Genomic DNA, 17,915 nt, shown 5'->3' with positions numbered 1-17,915 from the left:
CGGACTCCCCCGACCGGCAGGCTGGGGGGCGGGGCCGAGGTCCCTGGAGGGGCCAGGACAGAGGTCTGGGGCTGGGCGGGGTCAGGGTCCCGGGGGACGTGGCCGCGGTTCTGAAGCCCGACGAAGGTAGACCCCGGGGGCGGGGTCTCGGGGGTGCCGGGCAGGGGTCCAGGGGGAGGTGACGGGCAGTGGCCAGGGCCCAGGTGGGGCGGAGCTGGACGGAGCCAGAGTCCCGAGGGAGGGGCGTAGTCGGTCCCTGGAGGGGGGCGCGTGGTCGGGCGGGGCTGGGTCCTAAGGGATGCGAAGGCGGTCGAGGAGTTCAGAAGCGCTTGTCTCTCACCAGGCCATTCCTCAGCGGCTTCCTAGAGGCCAGAACCGGGCCGCGGTTAGCCCCGGGCCCCATGCCCCACATACTGCCCTGTCCCGACTGCCTTGCCCTCCACTTTTCTCTTTCCTACCCGGCGGGGGCTCACCTGGGTCCTTCTTCCCTTCCCACAGGGCCAGAAGACCTTGCCTTCCGCCCACTGGGCATGGCGTAAACCCTCCTCTCTCCTCCCTCCTGAGCCATCCACAGCCCGGCCGCTGGAAAGTAAAAGCCCTCCGCCTGACTTCCGTCTTCTGCACCTTAATTTCCCAAAAACGCAACGCCGAAATCGCTCCCGTGTGCCCCACTGCTCTCTGTAAATTCCATTTCCCCTGCCTGTATCGGGGGCAGGTCTCTGGGGTTCCGACTGGGAGGGGACCTGGGCACTGGGGGGTCTGCCCACGACCATCTTACCAGATTCAACAAGGGTCTCTGCCCCTGCTCCTTGGTGCCTTTGCCAGTGCCTGCTGGTGCGGAAACCGCATCTTACTGTGGCTTAATGGTCATGGTATTGCCTATTCCTTTTCCCACTTAGGCGAGCCCTTCCTGTCTTTGCACATGGTTTGTCTCCGCAGAAGTGGATTCCACCTTCTCGTTTACATACAAATGTATCAAGTTTCTTGAGCGAGTAATATATGCTCACGATCCAGACATCAGAAAGAATAGAAAACTCGCAGTGTGCCTGAGCCGCTCCTGCGGGGTCTTGCTTCTGTGTAGTGCTTTACACAAGTCTTGCTGGTGTCTCACAGATACCAGCCTACAGGGGTATCGCCATCCCCTCACTTTGCAGAGCAATCCAGCTCACAGACCCTTTCATGTAAGGATCTACACTGGACATGAACTCAGTCACTTCGATCCATTCTTCCCTTGGGCTAGACCCACTGGATTCCCTTCCTGGGAGCACGCATCCCATCCCCCTGCCCCCTTTCCCGTGGTTGGCTCTCTCTCTTTCTCTCTCTGCAACCGGCAGGGGCCCTTGATCTGTGAGTTTATAGATGAACCCTATGTGGGCCTCCCATCTGCCCTTGCTCTTCTGGCTTTGCCTGCTGGCTCCCTGAGCAAAGCAGAGGTGGGGTTCCCAGCTTCTGGACTGTTCTCGTAGTTCAGCTGCTAGATGACACAATCTCCCTTTCGGGCTCTGGTTTCACTTCACAGCCTCTGCTTGGCCACGATATCTGATCCGTGGGGAGTTTGCCCTCGGGCTGATTCGAGATCCCACGAAGGTTTGCTCTTCTCCAGATGGTTACCAAGTATTCTGACAGCTCCTGCCTTCCAGTGATCTTTAGGACTAGAGTCTATTCTATTTGCGGACTCAGCTCTGTTTCGGTTTCTATGTATTATGTTTAATACCTTCAAGGATGGGTACCCTGACACGTGCCTTTTTATCAGAACTTTCCCAATGATGCTGGTCTATTTTTCTGTACAAGCTTCCAAGCACCCCTCCCCCTCAAAACTAGTGTCAGTATTTTGGGGGGATGTGTGGCTTCTCTATGATGTCAGATTTATGCTTTTCAGGTTCATTGCACCACTATGGGGAAAAAAGAATCAGAACAAGGGCGGAAGCTGGAGGGTGATGAATGAGGGCAGGCAGCGTCTCGGGTGGATTCTGGATGTTTCCTCAGAGGTAAGGAAGAGAGGGAGTGAGGGAACTCCCTAGGGCTTGGCCAGGTCTTCACCCTGAGTTTCCTTCAACCGCAACGGAAAAACTATTCCGGAGAGGATGGTTGGGGTGGGAATGGGGGCTGGTTCCGGATGTTTTCAAAGATGCTAGGGATGTCAAGCAGACCTGGAGACGGAGATTGGTGCACAGAGGAGCACCGTGAGCTGGGAGAGAAACTTGGAAGTTGGGGTGAATGAAATGAAAGGGGCCTGGGAGGTGGGGGAAGGCCAGCAGGGAAATGGTGGTGGGTACCGTGGGGCAGGTCAGCCGAGCGAGTGTGGGGTGAGGAGGGCCCCCCCGATGGCTGCTGATCTGGGCGGAGCCTGAGGCGATGATGGGGGCTTCAGACTGAGGGGCTGGGTGGGGGGCACTTGAGCTGTGTAAGTCCCCGATGGTGGTCTGCCAGATGACCAGGGGCTCTGGGAGGGGGAAGGGGTGAGAAGAGAGAGAGAATGAGGCCGAGCACAGTGAGAAAGGGGGTGGTGCTACCTCGCTGGCACGTTTTGTTTTTGCAGCTCCCGAATTAAAAGTGGTCCCCGTCGTCATTCCTTGCTGTTCTCAAACCTCACTGCATTTTTGTCTATGAAGCCTGCACGATCCTGGTTCTGAGTGCTTGAGATTTCCCCCGGGGACTGGGTTTGGTCAGTTGTGAGAAATGCCCTGTGCTTCAAAAGGACATCTGTTCACCCTGCTTCTGGGCGGCTTGTGAGCCCAGACCACTTCCCTCAGTCCCCTCAAGTGGAGATTCTGGGTTGTACACTGTGGAACGTTCCAGATCAAGAATGCCACCTGAATTTCTTGCCTCATCCTTTTGCTCGCAACTTTCACGTACTCTGGACTTGAAGTCTTTTAACCAGTATAGAGGTGGATATTGAAAGAAAAAAAAAGTCTTGCAACCACTATGATTATTTCATGCGTATGCGTATTTGGATGTGTGATATTTGGGATTCTACCCTCTTCTTTTGCATTACTTATCCTGCTTTCACTAACCTTCTTTTTTGCATTTATTTTGTTGTACCTGTTTTTTTTTTTTTTTTTTTTTTTCCGGGCTGCCCTCTATGCCCCAAGAGCATTAACAGAAGTATTTACTATCTGCTAACGGTAAACCCCACCCTCCTGCCAAGTGCAAAGGCCCCAACCCCATTTTGATATTTACTACATCAGGTCTCACTTTCTTTTTTTTTTTCAATTTTTTTTTTTTACATTTATTTATTTCTGAGACAGACACACAGCATGAGTGGGGGAGGGGCAGAGAGCAAGGGAGACACAGAATGGGAAGCAGGCTCCAGGCTCTGAGCTGTCAGCACAGAGCCCGTCGTGGGGCTCGAACTCACAAACCGTGAGATCATGACCTGAGCCGAAGTCGGTCACTCAACCGACTGAGCCACCCAGGCGCCCCTCACTCTCTTTAAATATCAAATTAGGCATTTAAAATTTTTCACCCAGGTATGTATCATTTCATCTGCTGATCTGCCTCTTGGGATAGTGTTTCTGTTTTCTGAAATATACCCATCGAGGTCTATGGATGGTACATTTTCATAGGTTTCGTTCTTGTGGGTGTCCTGTCTCTGGAGTAATTGTTTTTATTTAAAGATTTTATTCATTTTTAAAAGTAAACTCGGGGCGCCTGGGTGGCGCAGTCGGTTAAGCGTCCGACTTCAGCCAGGTCACGATCTCGCGGTCCGTGAGTTCGAGCCCCGCGTCGGGCTCTGGGCTGATGGCTCAGAGCCTGGAGCCTGTTTCCAACTCTGTGTCTCCCTCTCTCTCTGCCCCTCCCCCGTTCATGCTCTGTCTCTCTCTGTCCCAAAAATAAATAAACGTTGAAAAAAAAAAATAAATAAAAAAAAAATAAAAGTAAACTCTATATTCAACGAGGGGCTCAAACTCATGACCCTGAGGTCAAGAGTCTTGTGCTCCACTGGCTGAGCCAGCCAGGCGTCCTCGAGCAAATGCTGTCAAAGTTGTGTACGAAGGGGGCACCTGGGTGGCTCAGTCAGTTAAGCGCCCGGTCCAGGTTATCATCTCATGGTTCCTGGGATCGAGCCCCACGTTGGGCTCTGCACTGACAGGGCGGAGCCTGCTTGAGATTCTCCCTCTCCTTCTGCCCCTCCTCCACTCATGAGCGTGCGCGTGCTCTCTCTCAAAAAAAAAAAAAAAAAAAAAAAATTCGTGTGAAATTCCCAGTTGCTTCAGGACTTGACATGCTAGTTTTCTCCACGGTCGTCCAGCGTCCCTCGCTGCTGTTAGTGTTACGGTTCATTGGCCATCTTTTCTGGGGCTGTTTTGCATTTTTCACTGTGGTGTGTTTGGGGCCTGGATGTCTTTTTACTCGTCCTCTTTATGATTTACATCTTTACATCTGGAAAATGCTCCACGTTACATCTTCTCATACGGTCTCTCTCTGTTCTCCTGTGAGAACTCAGCCAGCCCAGGCGATTCTTAGAATTCTAGCTGTCATATTTTCCAACTGTTTTCACTGTCTTCTGGGCCACTTGTTCACAGCTTTTCAGTTAGCGATTCTCTCTTCAGCTGTATCTAATTGTACGAGTCTTAACATGCACAGCAGGGAGAGGAGTGGTCCCCAAAAAGGTACGTCCACATCCTAATCTCTGGCACCTGTGAATGTGACTTTATTTGGGAAAGAAGGTCTCTGCAGATGTAAGTGAAGGGATCTGGGATGACCTCATCCTGGCTTTAGGGTGGGCCCTAAATCCAAGGACAAGTGTCCTTACAAGAGAGAAGAGCCAGAGAGGAGAAGGTCATGCGAAGACAGAAAATGGAGATTGGGGTGATGCGGAGAAACACCTGGAATCCCCAGAAGCTGGAAGAGACAAGGAAGGATCCTCTGCTAGAGACGTCAGAGGGAGCACGGCCCTGCTGGCAATTTTAGACTTCTGGTCTCCAGAACCGTGAGGGATAAATTTCTGTTGTTTTAAAGCTCCCCCAACGTGTGGTACTTTGTTACGAGGGCCCCGGCAACGTAAAATGACATCCAACGTCATTTGTGATGGTTTTTCACGCCTTTTGTTTTTCTCAGTAAGATTTTTATTTTCGGATAATTGTAGATTGGCAGAGATGTTGCAAAGACAGTACAGGGAGCTCGGGTGTAGCCCTCACCCAGCCTCCCTCAATGTTACCATCTTATACCTCCACAGTGTATTTGTCACACTAGGAAACCAAGGCTGGGACAGTGCTGTGAACTAACTGTAGGCCTTATTTGGATTTTGCCAGTTTTTCCACGGATGTCCTTTTTCTGGTCCATGATCCCACACTGCATTCAGTCACCGTGTCTTCTTAGTCTCCTCTGATCTGGCACAGTTCCTCAGCCTCCTTGTTTTCCATGACCTGATGGTTTGGAGGTGTCCTGACCACTTTTCTGTAGCACGTTCCACATGCTCCTTGCTTTTTATCCCATTCCATTTTATACCCAACTGAGCTAACTCTAGCCAACCTTGGGGAACTTGGTTCTTCTGCTGGTGATGCCCATGGGGTCGATCGTGGCAGCGTGTTCCCTGGTATGCCCTGCCATTTGTGCACGGAGTTTGTACTTTGATCCTACTGGAAATGCTGGCCAGGTGCCAGCTCCTCAATGCACATTCTGGCTGGGCATTCTCAGGGCAGACAGAGGAGGGGGCAGCACTGAGCAGGGCTGGGTGGTCTGGCCTGCTCTTTGCCTTGGGCTCTGCATTGCAAGGACATCTCCACCAGGAGTTCACTAGTTTACAGCAGGAAGATCTTTCGGGTTTTTAGTTTTGGCCAAGCAGGTGCTCCCCTCTCCCACCCCTGGAGTTCTCTTTAGCCGTTGCTTTTTCTGGAAGCCTCTGAGGGTTGGTCTACTCTTCGGCGAGACCTCACTGAAGTCTTTATGGAATGGCCAATTCATGTTCCCTGGACATCGGACGATCTAACATCCCCCAACTAGACTCTTAATCCCCCTCTGCCAGTGCACACAGCCCTGAAGTCTTGGATTGTCTTTGTTTCTTTTTATTTGTTTCGCCTAAAACAGCACAGTTGGGATCTGATCACTCTCCTCCTCCCACTATGGCCCCTGTGCCCACATGCTCCGATGACAGTGACGGCCTCGTGATGATCAGTCACCTTGGCCAACAGGCCCACACACAATCCAGCTGGGAAGACCACACCTGCTGCCCAGCCTCTCATGTCTGTGACCCCTGCTCACCTGTCTGGTCCCTCTCTGCCCTGGGTGCCAGCTTTTTGGCCTTAGCAGCCCCCACTTGTAGTCTCCTGCTTTGAGGGTGCAAAGTGCTTTTATTCATGTGAACCAGCCACAGAGCCCTCCTCTGATTCAGCTCTCCGTTCTGCTAATCCTCCAGTTCTCTGCTCCCCTGCCTCTGAACTCCAAGGAGATGTTTTAAATCTCTGCTTCTCTCACCCTCCTCACTCACTGCCCGTTCTGACCTATCTCATCGAGCTCTGAGCCCACTGCTTCCCTGAAACCACCTTTCCCAGGTCGTTCACTGATGAGGCCTCCAGCAGCCAAGTCACAGGGGCCACTGGCTCAGTGCCTTGTGAGTCGTCGGGAGCCTCCGACCTCGCTGCTGCTCAAACCCTCCTCGTGTTGTCTCCCGGGGCGCCGTGCACCCTAGACTCTGTTGGCCACCCAAACCTGCCTCCATTCACTCCTGGGGCCCCTCCAGGCTAGGGGCTTTGAACACCATCTGGCTTACAACCTGGGGCTGGTGAGTCCTGGGGGCCTACCTCCATGATGCTTGATGAGGACCCCCCTTCTTCCTCCTTCCCTAGGACTCCTAGGGCCTGAGCCCCCAGCCTTACCTCCTGCTTGGCTGACCACTGGGCTGCCCTGCTGGACCTCAAGGCCGGGAAGAGTCAACATGGACAGAGTGGGGGCTCTCTGGGCCACCATGGCACCCCCGCATCCCCACCTCCACTGCCACCTGCTTAGAGGTCACTCTCTGGCCTGGCTAATGGTTGCTCACCCACTGGACCAGCTCCTCAGCTTGGCCTCACCGCTCCTACCCCGATTCTTGCCTTTCGCCAGTCCGCCCCCACCCCCACACCTGTCTACACACTTCCTGTCTGTCCTTACAGCATCTAACTCTGTTGCTACATCATCCATGCCTTTATTACAGTCTCTTTTGGATGCAGGCTCTTTTGGATGCAGCGTCCGTGGCGTGGCGACATCATCCGCTGCCTTGTCTCCGGGGCCGGCCCACAGAGCGCGGGGCCGGACAGACGTGGCTAAAGGAATGAACTGGGGCGGCGGCCCCTCCACACTCACTCAGCTTTGCTGGCCTTGGGGCTCTGGGCCTCTGCCGCGTCGTATTCCCGGACGTCCTTCAGTTCGCGTACCTGGCCCGTCAGCACCTTGGCAGCAAAGGCCACGATGTACTGTGGGAGGGGGAGGTACCGGTGAGAAAAAGCCACTTCTGCCCTGATCCTGCTGCCCTCCTAGAGGCCGCGCGCTCCGGGGCCACCAGCCCAGCGCACGCGCCGCCGTTCCTGCTGCCGAATATGCCCCGCCCCGGGTGTGCCCGAGAACGGCCTGTGCCTGGACCACTGCTTGGGGCCGGGGGACCAGGACAGGACTACCAACTGAGGAGCAGCCGGTGGACAAGGAGCTGGGGGCTCCGACTCACCAGGAACCAGTAGAGGTTCATGAGGGTGAGCAACAGAAGGAGCGCATTGAAGAAGAAGTAGAAGGGGATGTCAGGCACTGAGCGCAGGCTGCAGTGACACGTGGCGTACAGAACCTTGAGCGGGAACCAGTAGAGGCGGAACCAGAACCTGCAGCGGGGAGGGGTGGGTGGGGGAAGCTGTCTGGGAGAGGGGGAGGGTTGCCCCACTCGGCCCCTGTGCTGTCCCATCTGGACTCATCCACCTGTCCCTGCACATCCCTACCCACCCCTGTCTCCTCGCCCACCCCTGCCCTTCCGTCTCCACTCCTGCTCTGTCCTTTCCGGCCCAATCCTGATTCTGCCCTGCTTCCGTCCCACCCCAGCACCCCCTCCGTGGCTCTCCCATCCGGGAGGCCCTGCCCACCTCACCAGCCCCACCTCCTTCCCCGCTTGGCCTCACCCCTTCCCACAAGCCCCACCTCCTCCCCTGAGTGCCCCGCCCCTTCTCGCCAGCCCCACCTCCTCCCGAGTGCCCCGCCCCTTCTCGCCAGCCCCACCTCCTCCCCTGAGTGCCCCGCCCCTCCTCGCCAGCCCCACCTCCTCCCCTGCCTGGCCCCGCCCCTTCCCACCAGCTCCGCCTCCTTCCCTGCCCCCCACTCACCAGCTGAGGCAGAAGCTGAGGCAGCCCAGGTCGGAGGCCAATGCGTGGAGCCTGTGGTGGGAGCCTCCGCGAGACTTGAAGTAGACATTGAGCTTGGTAAATTCCAGCTGCACGTCGCTAATGTCATGCAGGAAGAGCACGAGGATGCCCACATTGTGGTACCTGGGGGGGGGGGGGGGGAAGTGGGACAGGGGAGAGTGGGTTACACTGGGGACCCTTGCCCCGCAGCAAGGCTGCACCCCAAGCTTCCTGTAGGCCCCTTCGAAGCTGTCCTCCCTGGCCCACGTGACTTGCCCATTCCTGCCACTGGCCAGGTCAGTGGCAGCACCCAAGCTGTACCTGTCCCTCGGCAGCCCCATCTGCACCCTCCCTGTCTCACTGTCCCCAGGTGACCTAAGAGCCTCCTTGGAAGTTGTCTGTCCCTCCTCATCTCTGGGACCCCTGACCCTCAGTGGCCTGGGCCCTTTTGTATCCAGATCCCCCACAAGTTTTTCCCTCACCTTAAACATCACTGCCATGCTAACACTCCTAGGTTTTTTGTTTGTTTAACCTGAACACTGCTGCAAGCTGCAGACCTGCCCAGGAAAGGCCGAGTTGGCACTAGGCTCTGAAGGAGCCTGAAGGCAGTCCCACTATCCCTCCCCAGCATTCCACCTTACAGCTGCTTGGGCCACTGGGCCTGAATTCAGCCTGGTGTGGCTTGGGCTCTTTCACTCTGCCCTCTTGACAGCTCATGTGCCGCAGGCCCTTTGCACATGCTGTCACCATCCCCTAACGTGTACCTCCCCAGCGTTCGTGGAGCCTTCCTTCACCTCCCTTCAGTCTTGGCTCACCTGTCACCCAGCCACCCATCTGCACCTCACCACCCCTGCGGCCCTGATCTCCGGACTTGATTTTTCTTCACAGGTATCACTTTTTAACAAACTCTTGAGTTCTTTTCTCATTTGTTTGCTTGGGTTTTATCATCGGATTCTCCTCTACAGCAGTGCTGATAGAATTTTCTAAAATGATAGGCATGTTCTAAACCTGCCTTGTCTAATACGAGAGCCATCAGCCACATGTGACCACTGAGCAGCGGAAACGTGGCTGGTGTGGCTGAACGGAATATACGACTTTACTTCCGTGTAATTAAAGTTGAAATAGGCCCGAGTGGCCAGCAGCTGCCGTACTGGAGAGTGTAGCTAGATCAGCTAGTCCAATAGGAACAGGACATGAACCGTCTGTTATTTGACATTCTGTAGCAGCCACATTAAAAAAAAACAAAAACAAAAACAAAACAAAACAAAAAACAAACCACACATACCAGTAAAGAAGAAGAGATAAAAAATTAATTTTAATGCTATATGCTAATGAACTCAGTACATCCAAAATATTGTCATCTTAACATGCGGTTGGTACAGCAAAAGCATTGGCCACGCATATTCACTCTCCTTTGCCTTTGAAATTGCGTGGGATTTTACACCTATGCGTGTTGAAGTACGGATAGGCTACATCTGAAGCACTCAGGGGCCGGTCTCTCGTGTTCACAGCTGCACCACGCACACCCGTGCGTGGCAGGCGGCCAGGAAACACTTGCTACGTGACCCGGCCAAGGCTGCCGCGGGGTTGGAGGGGGATGGAAGGGGGGATGAGCAGAGCGGGGGTTCTCTGCACTTGCTATACCCCGTCCCTCTGGAATCTCTCTTCATAACCACCCCTCCCCCCGCGGATACTCACCGTGGCCCCCTTCCCCTACAGTCATTAGCCTGTGCCCCATGCCAGCCTCCTCCCTGTGCTCATGCTGTGCCCTGTGCCCTCCTGCCTGCTCCTGGACTCACCGGAAGGCATAGGAGGAGACGATGAGGACCAGGGTGACCACATGGTGGACGAGCATGACCACTGAGTCCTTGCGCCAGGCGTCCATGTACAGCGTGGCATAGATGGAATGGCCGTAAAAGCTTCCCTGCAGCAGGTAGGCAGCTGCGATGTCCCGTGGTACCGCCATGCCCGACGTCCAGTCTGGGGATAGCAGGACTGTGTTGGCAGGGACCTACAGGGCCTCCAGGACCCCTCAGGCTGGGGTGCGTCCTCCACAAGCCAGGGCATGCCACCTGTTTCTGCAGGTGTCCTGGTCGCCGGTTTTCTGTTCTCCTTCTCTACTCGTTATTTTTTACGAATAGCTGTTATTTTTCGGAACAGCTCTAGACTTATAGAAAAAGGTGCTCCTACCCCTGAAATCTGTCCCTTGCAGGATTTCCAACTCTGGCTTGGCCCCTCTTCCTGTCTTCTCTTACTCATCGGGCTCTCCTGAGCCAGCCCCGATGCCCCTGGCCTGGGCTCTCCAATCCCAGCTGGATGGAGGCTGCCCCCTGCCTCGCCATGCTGGGCGGGACGGCTGAGGCAGAAATCGGACCTGCCAACGCCATGCGTACGGACTGTCCCACCAGGTGGGTTGTGACTCCCCTTCACCGGCTCCTGCAGCCACCCCCATTCCTCCTGGCACCTGTGCCCACCCATATGCAGGCTTCACACCCTCCCGGTGACACTGACCCCTCAGCTCTCCCCATCACCTCTGCTTCCTCCCCAAGAGGGCTCTGTCTGCGTTGAGCTGGACTTCTCTGGATTGTGTCTTGTTCTCTGGCCACTCCCTAAAACGGCCTCCTTGGGCTCCATCCGGGGCCTCCTGTCCCCCAGCCTCAGAGACCTGGAACCAGACCCTCATGTTCCCCTGAAGCCTGGCCGTCCCCTAAAAATACTCAGTGCCCTCACCTCAGTGACAATTCTTCGTCTGTGCCTTGACCTCTTATGTACCCGGGATCCACTTGGACCCCCATCCAGGGCCCCCTTCCATCCATACCTCTGCTCACTTCCTCTGCCCTCGCCACCCTGACCCTGGGCCAGGCACCGCTGCCTCCCGCCCGGCTCCGCCCCAGCTCCCCCTGACCTTCCAGAGCCTGTTCCCGACTGTCCACTCCCCATAGCGGCTTCAACAGCCATGAACACACAAGCTCCGTCATCCAGCGAGTCCACTCCTGGTTTGTACTCAAGGGAACTAAAAGCAGGGCTCCGTGTACACGCGCATCCACACCAGCACTGTTCACAATCCCCAAAAGGTGGAAGCAACCCAGAGTGTCCGTCAACTAGTGAGGGGGTGAGCAAAACGTGGTCTGGCCACACGACGGAACATCACTCAACTGTTTCTAGAAAGGAGCGATGCGCTGGCACACACGACCGTGTGGATGAACGTCAAAAACAAGAGGCGGTGTGAAAGAAGCCAGACACAAGAGGTCACGTGACGCACAATTCCATGTGTATGAAATGTCCAGAGCAGGAGACTCCGTAGAGACAGAAAGCAGATTCGGGGGTGCCAGGGGCCGGGGAGGCAGTGCTGCTCATGGGGACAGGGTCTCCTTTTGGCGTGATGGAAATGTTCTGGAACTAGACAGAGGTGATGGTGGCACAAGATTGGGAATGCACTAAATGCCTCTGAACTGTTCAATTTATTTTTTTTTTCAACGTTTTTTTTTTTTTTTTTTTTTTTTTTTTTTGGGACAGAGAGAGACAGAGCATGAATGGAGGAGGGGCAGAGAGAGAGGGAGACACAGAATCGGAAACAGGCTCCAGGCTCTGAGCCATCAGCCCAGGGCCTGACGCCGGGCTCGAACTCACGGACCGCGAGATCGTGACCTGGCTGAAGTCGGACGCTTAACCGACTGCGCCACCCAGGCGCCCCTGAACTGTTCACTTTAAAATGGTGAATTTTGGGGGGCGCCTGGGTGGCTCAGTCGGTTGAGCGGCCGACTTCGGCTCAGGTCACGATCTCGCGGTCCATGAGCCCCGCGTCAGGCTCTGTGCTGACAGCTCGGAGCCTGGAACCTGTTTCGGATTCTGTGTCTGCCTCTCTCTGCCCCTCCCCCGTTCATGCTCTGTCTCTCTCTGTCTCAAAAATAAATAAACGTTAAAAAAAATTTTTTTTTAAATGGTGAATTTTTAAATTGTATTTTTTTAAATGTTTATTTTTGAGAGAGAGAGAGAGAGCACACGCAAGCAGGGGAGGGGCAGAGAGAGGGGGACAGAGGATCCGAAGCAGGCTCTGGGCTGACAGCAGAGGTCCCGATGTAGGGCTCAAACCCACAAACCCGCGAGATCATGACAGGAGCCGAAGTCGGAAGCTTAACCGACTGAGCGACCTGGGCGCCCCCAAATGGTGAATTTTTTTTAACTATGATAAAACATATGCAACATAAGCATCGCCATCTGAGCCATTTTGAAGTTCAGTAGCATTCATATGTTCACACTGTTATGTGTGAACTCCTTTCACGTTACAAAACTCCAGCCAATCCCCAGAAGTCTTTTCATCTTGGAAAACTGAAACTGTCCCCACTGAACACCCGCTCCCCGTCCCCTCCCCCAGCCCTGGCACCCACCGGTCCACTTCCTGTCTTTGTGAATCTGGCGACTCCAGGACCCTGTATGAGTGGACTCGTGCATTACTTGTGACGGGCGAATTTTAGCTAATTTTATGTCACGTGTATTTTACCTAATAAGAAAACATGCAGCCACCCCTCCCCCATCAATGGATTAGATCTCCTCCCACCACTTGGCCAGGTCTGGGGGCTCCCCAGAGCTTGACAGCAAAACCCACACTTGTGGCAGGGCCCTCCCTCCGAGTTCTGTCCTCGGCCACGTGGGAATGCTGCAGGCAGCGGAGGCCCCCCAACACACACAGCCGCCGGGTGCTTCTGTCCCTCTTGAGAAGGAAGGGATGTCGGGGCGTCTGGATGGCTCAGTCAGTTAAGCACCTGACTCGTGATTTCGGCTCAGGGTCATGATCTCAAGGTTCGTGAGATCGAGCCCCGTGCTGGGCTCTGTGCTTGACAGCGTGGAGCCTGCTTGGGATTCTCTCTCCGTCTCGCTCTCTGCCCCTCCCCCACTCATGCTCTCCCTCTCTGTCTCTCAAAATAAATAAATAAACGTGAAAAAAAAAAAAAAAAAGAAGGAAGGAACGTGGAGGTGACTCAATGCACAGAGCTCACTGTGGAAACAGGACACCGAGTTTTCCACCTATCACGCTGGCAGGACTTTTACCATGGGTGAGCGTCCCCCTCCAGCTTCAAGCTCCAGGTCTGAGGCGGGGGGTGGGGGGGTGGGGGGGCACAAATACGATTCATCACCCAGACTCTGTCTGCACCTCCGCGCCCTCGGGGGCCGGGCTCCGTTCACGGACTGCCAGCCTGCTCTCCACGGTCACGTCCACCTGCTGCTCTGGAGTCACCCCCACCACATTCCCCCTCTCTGGCCTCTGGGAGCAGCTCCTGGGTGTCCCAAACCCAGCTCCTGCTCTCCCTGAACCCCCCCTGCCTCCCTCCCCCCCCCCCCCACCAACCTCCGCTCCAGATCCCAGCCCCTGGAGTCCTCCCCACTCTCCTCGCTCACCCCAGTCTCGGGCTTGGCAAAGAATCCTACCAGTTCCACCTTCCAACCATTTCTCAAACCAGCCACTTCTCTCTCATTCTGGGCAGAGCCCCTCTGTGCCCTGGCTCCTGCCCTCATTCCCCTGCTCATCTGGGCCTGTCAAACCCCCCCCCCCTGCTCCCTCCGGGAAGTACCCCCTGTCTTGGGAGGCTCCTCGTTGCTCTGATCTGTCAGGAGCGTGCCCATCCCGCAGTGGCCAGTGCAGTTCTGATCTGCTCTGGGCACCTCCAGGTCCCCATTCAAAAGTCACTTTTGGTGAGGCCGTCCTCATCCCTGTAGAAAATTCTCCCTCCCCGCCCCCCCTTTCCCCCAAGTTTTCTCATCAGGCTGTTCACAGATTTCGCATTTCACTGGCACCACAAGACATCAAGGCTGGGAGCTTTTGTGCTCACAGCCGTGTCAGCACAGTGCCCGGTACACAGTAGGCGCCCGCTAAACGCACATGCAAATAAGCAGCTAACCTGCAAGCATGTGATCACAGCATAATTTGTAAGAAAGAGCCAGAAAAAACTCCATGCCTGAAACTGAGACAGTTCCATTGTGGTTCATTCACATAAAGGAAAATTGAATGACGGCTAAAACCTGCCCTCTAGGGATTTGTAAGAATGGCCACGTGGGTGACATGGTCCCACCAAGACAGGCTTGTCACCAGGACACCGAAACACAGCAGCTCTGTGCCCAGCCCTCTGATGGGAGCGTGGGGCTTGGTGCCACCAGGAGCCTTCTGAAACTGTTTATGTCACACGGCCAGAAACATGTCCGTGTGTGTCCCTGGTACACAGCCTGGGTGGTCAGCACAGGAACAGAGAAATCCTGACAGCCCCGTCACAGGGTTTTCTGTAACAGGCTGCCTGTTGACAATAAAGGACACTGCCGTCACCTTCCTGCCTGTCCCACCAAGCTCAGGCCTTGACAACCCTTATATCTGACCCAATCAACGGATGCAGCCATTTCACACCATCGTCGTCTCTCTGCCAAGCTGGTCAAAGCCACATAAGCCACGTAAGGCCCACTGGGCCACTTTCTTCCTTATCCAAGACTCTCCTGCCTCCACATGGTAGCCAGAAGCTTTTTATGGTTCACAAACCCGTCTCATTTGGGAGAAAACTCAAACTCCTCCTATGTTCCTCTTGTCCTCGTGCACCAAGCCCACGCATGCCCCAGGGCCTTTGCACATGCTGTTCCAGGAATGCCCACCAGGGCCCACACAAGGGCTCACCTCATTCATTGTGCCTCCCTGAGCCCTAATAGGACCAGTGTCTAAAGAGGACATTTTCCTGTCTCCAAAGCCCTTTGATCACCCTTGTCTTGGGGCTACCTTGGGGCCTTGCCTTGGGGAAGCTATCCAGCATGAGACGTGTGATGAGTGTCTGGCTCCCCCACGTACCCCTCTCCATGTGCAGAGCAGAACCCTCCCCGACCCTGCTCCATCTGGCAAGGCCCCTACCGTAGAACACAGAGGGTGGGTCGTGAAAGAAGGGGTAGTCGGTGCCGAAGAGCAGGTAGGCGCTGTAGCTCCAGGCACCCAGGTAGAAGAGAAACTTCCAGGCGCTCTCAGGCATCTTGGCGGCATCTCTAGGCTGGAGGCGACACCGCTTGGCCAGGGGCTACGGGTGAGAAGGTGGGTGGCCATCAGCGCGAGGGGCCCAGGGCCAGGAAACCCAGGCTCAGGGGCCCTCCAGGCTGGGTGGTGTTGGGGAGGGCCGGGGCCAGTACCCACAGTCGCCTGGAGCGTAACCAGAGCCCACGTGTGCCAGCCAAGGGCTAAACTTAGTGCCCAGCTGTCCGGTGCAGGGTGGGGAGGGGGGTGAGGGAAGACCTGAGGGAAAGCCCTGATGGCAAGGAGGGGGACATGTGAGTGTAAGACAAGGGAGACCAATGAGGTCAGCCCAGGGGAGTTGGGGGTCACAGAGGGCGCTGGGGATATAACAGGGAGGGGGGGAGGGGGGTTAAAGAGAAGATATGAAGGGGACTGTGGAGATAAACCTGTGAAGAGAGCCTGGAGGTGAGTATGGGGGCATCTGGCAGAACGGAGGTGGGAGGCCCAAGTGATCCCTATGGGAGGTACCTCGGAGGCAGAATTTAGGGGTAGACTAGAGAGAAGTGGGGTGGGGAAGATGGGGTGGGTAGCTGGGGGAGAGCATGAAAATGTGGAGGGATGGAGGGGGGAACGGGGCAGAGAGAGAAAGGGGAGAGGGCAAGGAAAGAATGTTCAGTGAGATGGTAAGACACGAGCTGAGCCACAGGGACCTAGGGGGACACCAGGGAGGACTCGAAGGAAGAGGGGTCATGCAGTGGTGAGGCATGGAGAAATTGAGGAGGGGGGCACAGATCCCCTGGAGTCCAGGAGCCTGGGCCTCAAGCTCCCTAGGGGTGGGGCTCCAGGGCTGCTGGGTCAAGCCCGCCCCCTTCCCTCCAGGAGAGGCTGGAGGGGGCCCAGAGCGCCAACAGTTGCCATGGAGACAGCTGGAGCCAGTTTCAGTAACCCCTGGCAACCAGGCGGCTGCCAAGAAGACGAGCTTTGGAGGAGAGGGCAGCCCCTCCACCCATTTCTTCCCACCTGGACTGACGGTAGCTCCGGGGGTTCCAAAAGGGAGGGTGTTTGTGATCTTGCCACCAGCCCCCCTCATTGCCAAGCCTGCTCCTCCGGGAGGGAGGTGGCTCCACTCTGGTTGTCCCAGACCAACCACATGCCCCGCCTGGGCTCTGACCCTCAACTTCCTGGATCTCCCACTTCCCGGCTGGAAATTGGGAAAGTATAGGGGGAGCAACAAAGCCAGATATGGACCAAGGCTGACCTGTGGAGGGGCACATGTGCCTGCTTTCCCCTCCCTGGAGCAGGGTGGTGGCTGGGGTCTCTTCCCCATGTGGGTGATACGGGGACGGTGGTGGGGACAGTGGCGGCCAAACAACACCCTATCCTTGACTTAACAAGAGCCAGCCTCTTCCCAGCCAGTAGAGAAAGGCCCCTTTGTTGGCGCCGAGCACTCTGTCCCTGCACCCCCTGCCACCTCCAGCCAGATTGGGGCGGGGTGTCCCCAGTCGGTCCATGGGGGAGTCGCAGCCAAGCTAGGGGCCCAAATGCCTTCCCAGCAGCTCTCCTAGCAGCGACCCCTCCCTAAGGATGGGAGGGAGGCCAGGCGCCAATGTCACCCACAGGGTCACTCTCCAACTGGAGCGGTAGCCTCCTCAGACTCGCTAGAAACTGGGCAATTCGGACGCAGCCCCTCGGAGGCAGCCCGGTCCAGCCCTGGAGACCCAGGCCGTGCCACCTCCCATACTGCGACCACCGGCGTGGTCGGGGAGCCCAGGCCTTTGCCTCCCCACGTCGGAGGGTGGCGCTGACTCCAGACATGCGCGAGGCAGCGACCGGGTAGCTCCGGCCTCTTCCCGGTAGCAGCGGACAAGTCGGCTCCGCCGCCCCAAGGACCTCGGGCCTCGCTCCGGTTCCGAGCGCGCTCCGCATGGCCCCGAGGCGCAAGGCGCAGGCGGCTCCAGTGCACTTAGCCCACCTCGCCCGCGTCCTCCGCTCCTCCATCCCGGGTTCGGCCCTCCTAAAAGGGCGCGCGGCGGCCCGGGCTCTCCCACCGCCCGGGGCCGCCTTGTCCGGCACTGACGGGTCTAAGTCTGCCCTGGTTCCCCTACATCCCGAACACCCCATCCGTGTGGGGGTCCCCACGGCCCGGCGTTCCTACAGCTCGGCCACACCCCCGCATCCACCCCACCCCCACCCCTCTCAGCCCTAAAGGGACCAGCTCCTCCAGCCGCAGGCGCCCCACGTTCCAGTGACCCGGCCCGTAGAGGCAGAAAGGGGCACGCGAGGGCCCGGGGTCCGTGGCCCGGGCCCCCGATAACAGCCCGGCCCCCCCCCCCCCCAGCCCGCGGCCCCACGTCCCGGCCCTCGGTGGCACTGACCCGAAAGAGGCGCGCGGTGGCCGCCGAGCGCAGCGCCGTCCAGCCGAGCGCGCCGAGCGCCAGCAGCAGCAGCTCGGGCGGCGCCAGGTGCGCGTGCTCGGCCAGGCCGCGGCGCGCCAGCCCCCAGCCGCAGTCCGCGCAGCCCCGCGCCGCCGCCAGCGCGCTGCCCCAGCCGCGCTGCACCAGCTGCGCGTAGCTCGGCATGGGCTCGGGTCCCGCCGTCCCCGCCGCCGTCCCGGCTGCCGCCATGTCGCCCGCTCGTCG

The 17,915-nt window shown here is 56.9% G+C and overlaps 1 protein-coding gene across 1 annotated transcript; it reads right to left on the bottom strand.

Moving 5' to 3' along the window:
- Window positions 1-11: 11 nt before the first annotated feature.
- Window positions 12-17,915, bottom strand: CERS1 (ceramide synthase 1). The gene is made up of 7 exons (XM_086698527.1): window positions 17,652-17,915; window positions 15,184-15,343; window positions 10,100-10,280; window positions 8,283-8,444; window positions 7,643-7,790; window positions 7,285-7,394; window positions 12-362 (listed from the first exon to the last, which is right to left on the bottom strand). The coding sequence occupies exons 1-7, from the start codon at window positions 17,898-17,900 to the stop codon at window positions 320-322; spliced, it is 1,053 nt and encodes a 350-aa protein (XP_086554653.1). The 5' UTR covers window positions 17,901-17,915; the 3' UTR covers window positions 12-319.

The sequence above is a fragment of the Puma concolor genome, chromosome A2, assembly GCF_028749965.1.
Source record: "Puma concolor isolate L17-30 chromosome A2, mPumCon1.1.hap2, whole genome shotgun sequence".
NCBI lineage: Eukaryota > Metazoa > Chordata > Mammalia > Carnivora > Felidae > Puma > Puma concolor.
Note: the sequence above shows the minus strand (reverse complement) of the source record. Positions and strands in the feature narration are given on the sequence as shown.

Excerpts from the sequence above, each read along its gene's own strand:
- CERS1 (XM_086698527.1), bottom strand. The coding sequence starts at position 17,900 with ATGGCGGCAGCCGGGACGGCGGCGGGGACGGCGGGACCCGAGCCCATG. Across the intron at positions 10,281-15,183 it reads CCCACCCTCTGTGTTCTACG|ACTGGACGTCGGGCATGGCG; the intron begins GTAGGGGCCTTG and ends TGCTATCCCCAG. Across the intron at positions 7,791-8,282 it reads CTCAGCTTCTGCCTCAGCTG|GTTCTGGTTCCGCCTCTACT; the intron begins GTGAGTGGGGGG and ends TCCCCGCTGCAG.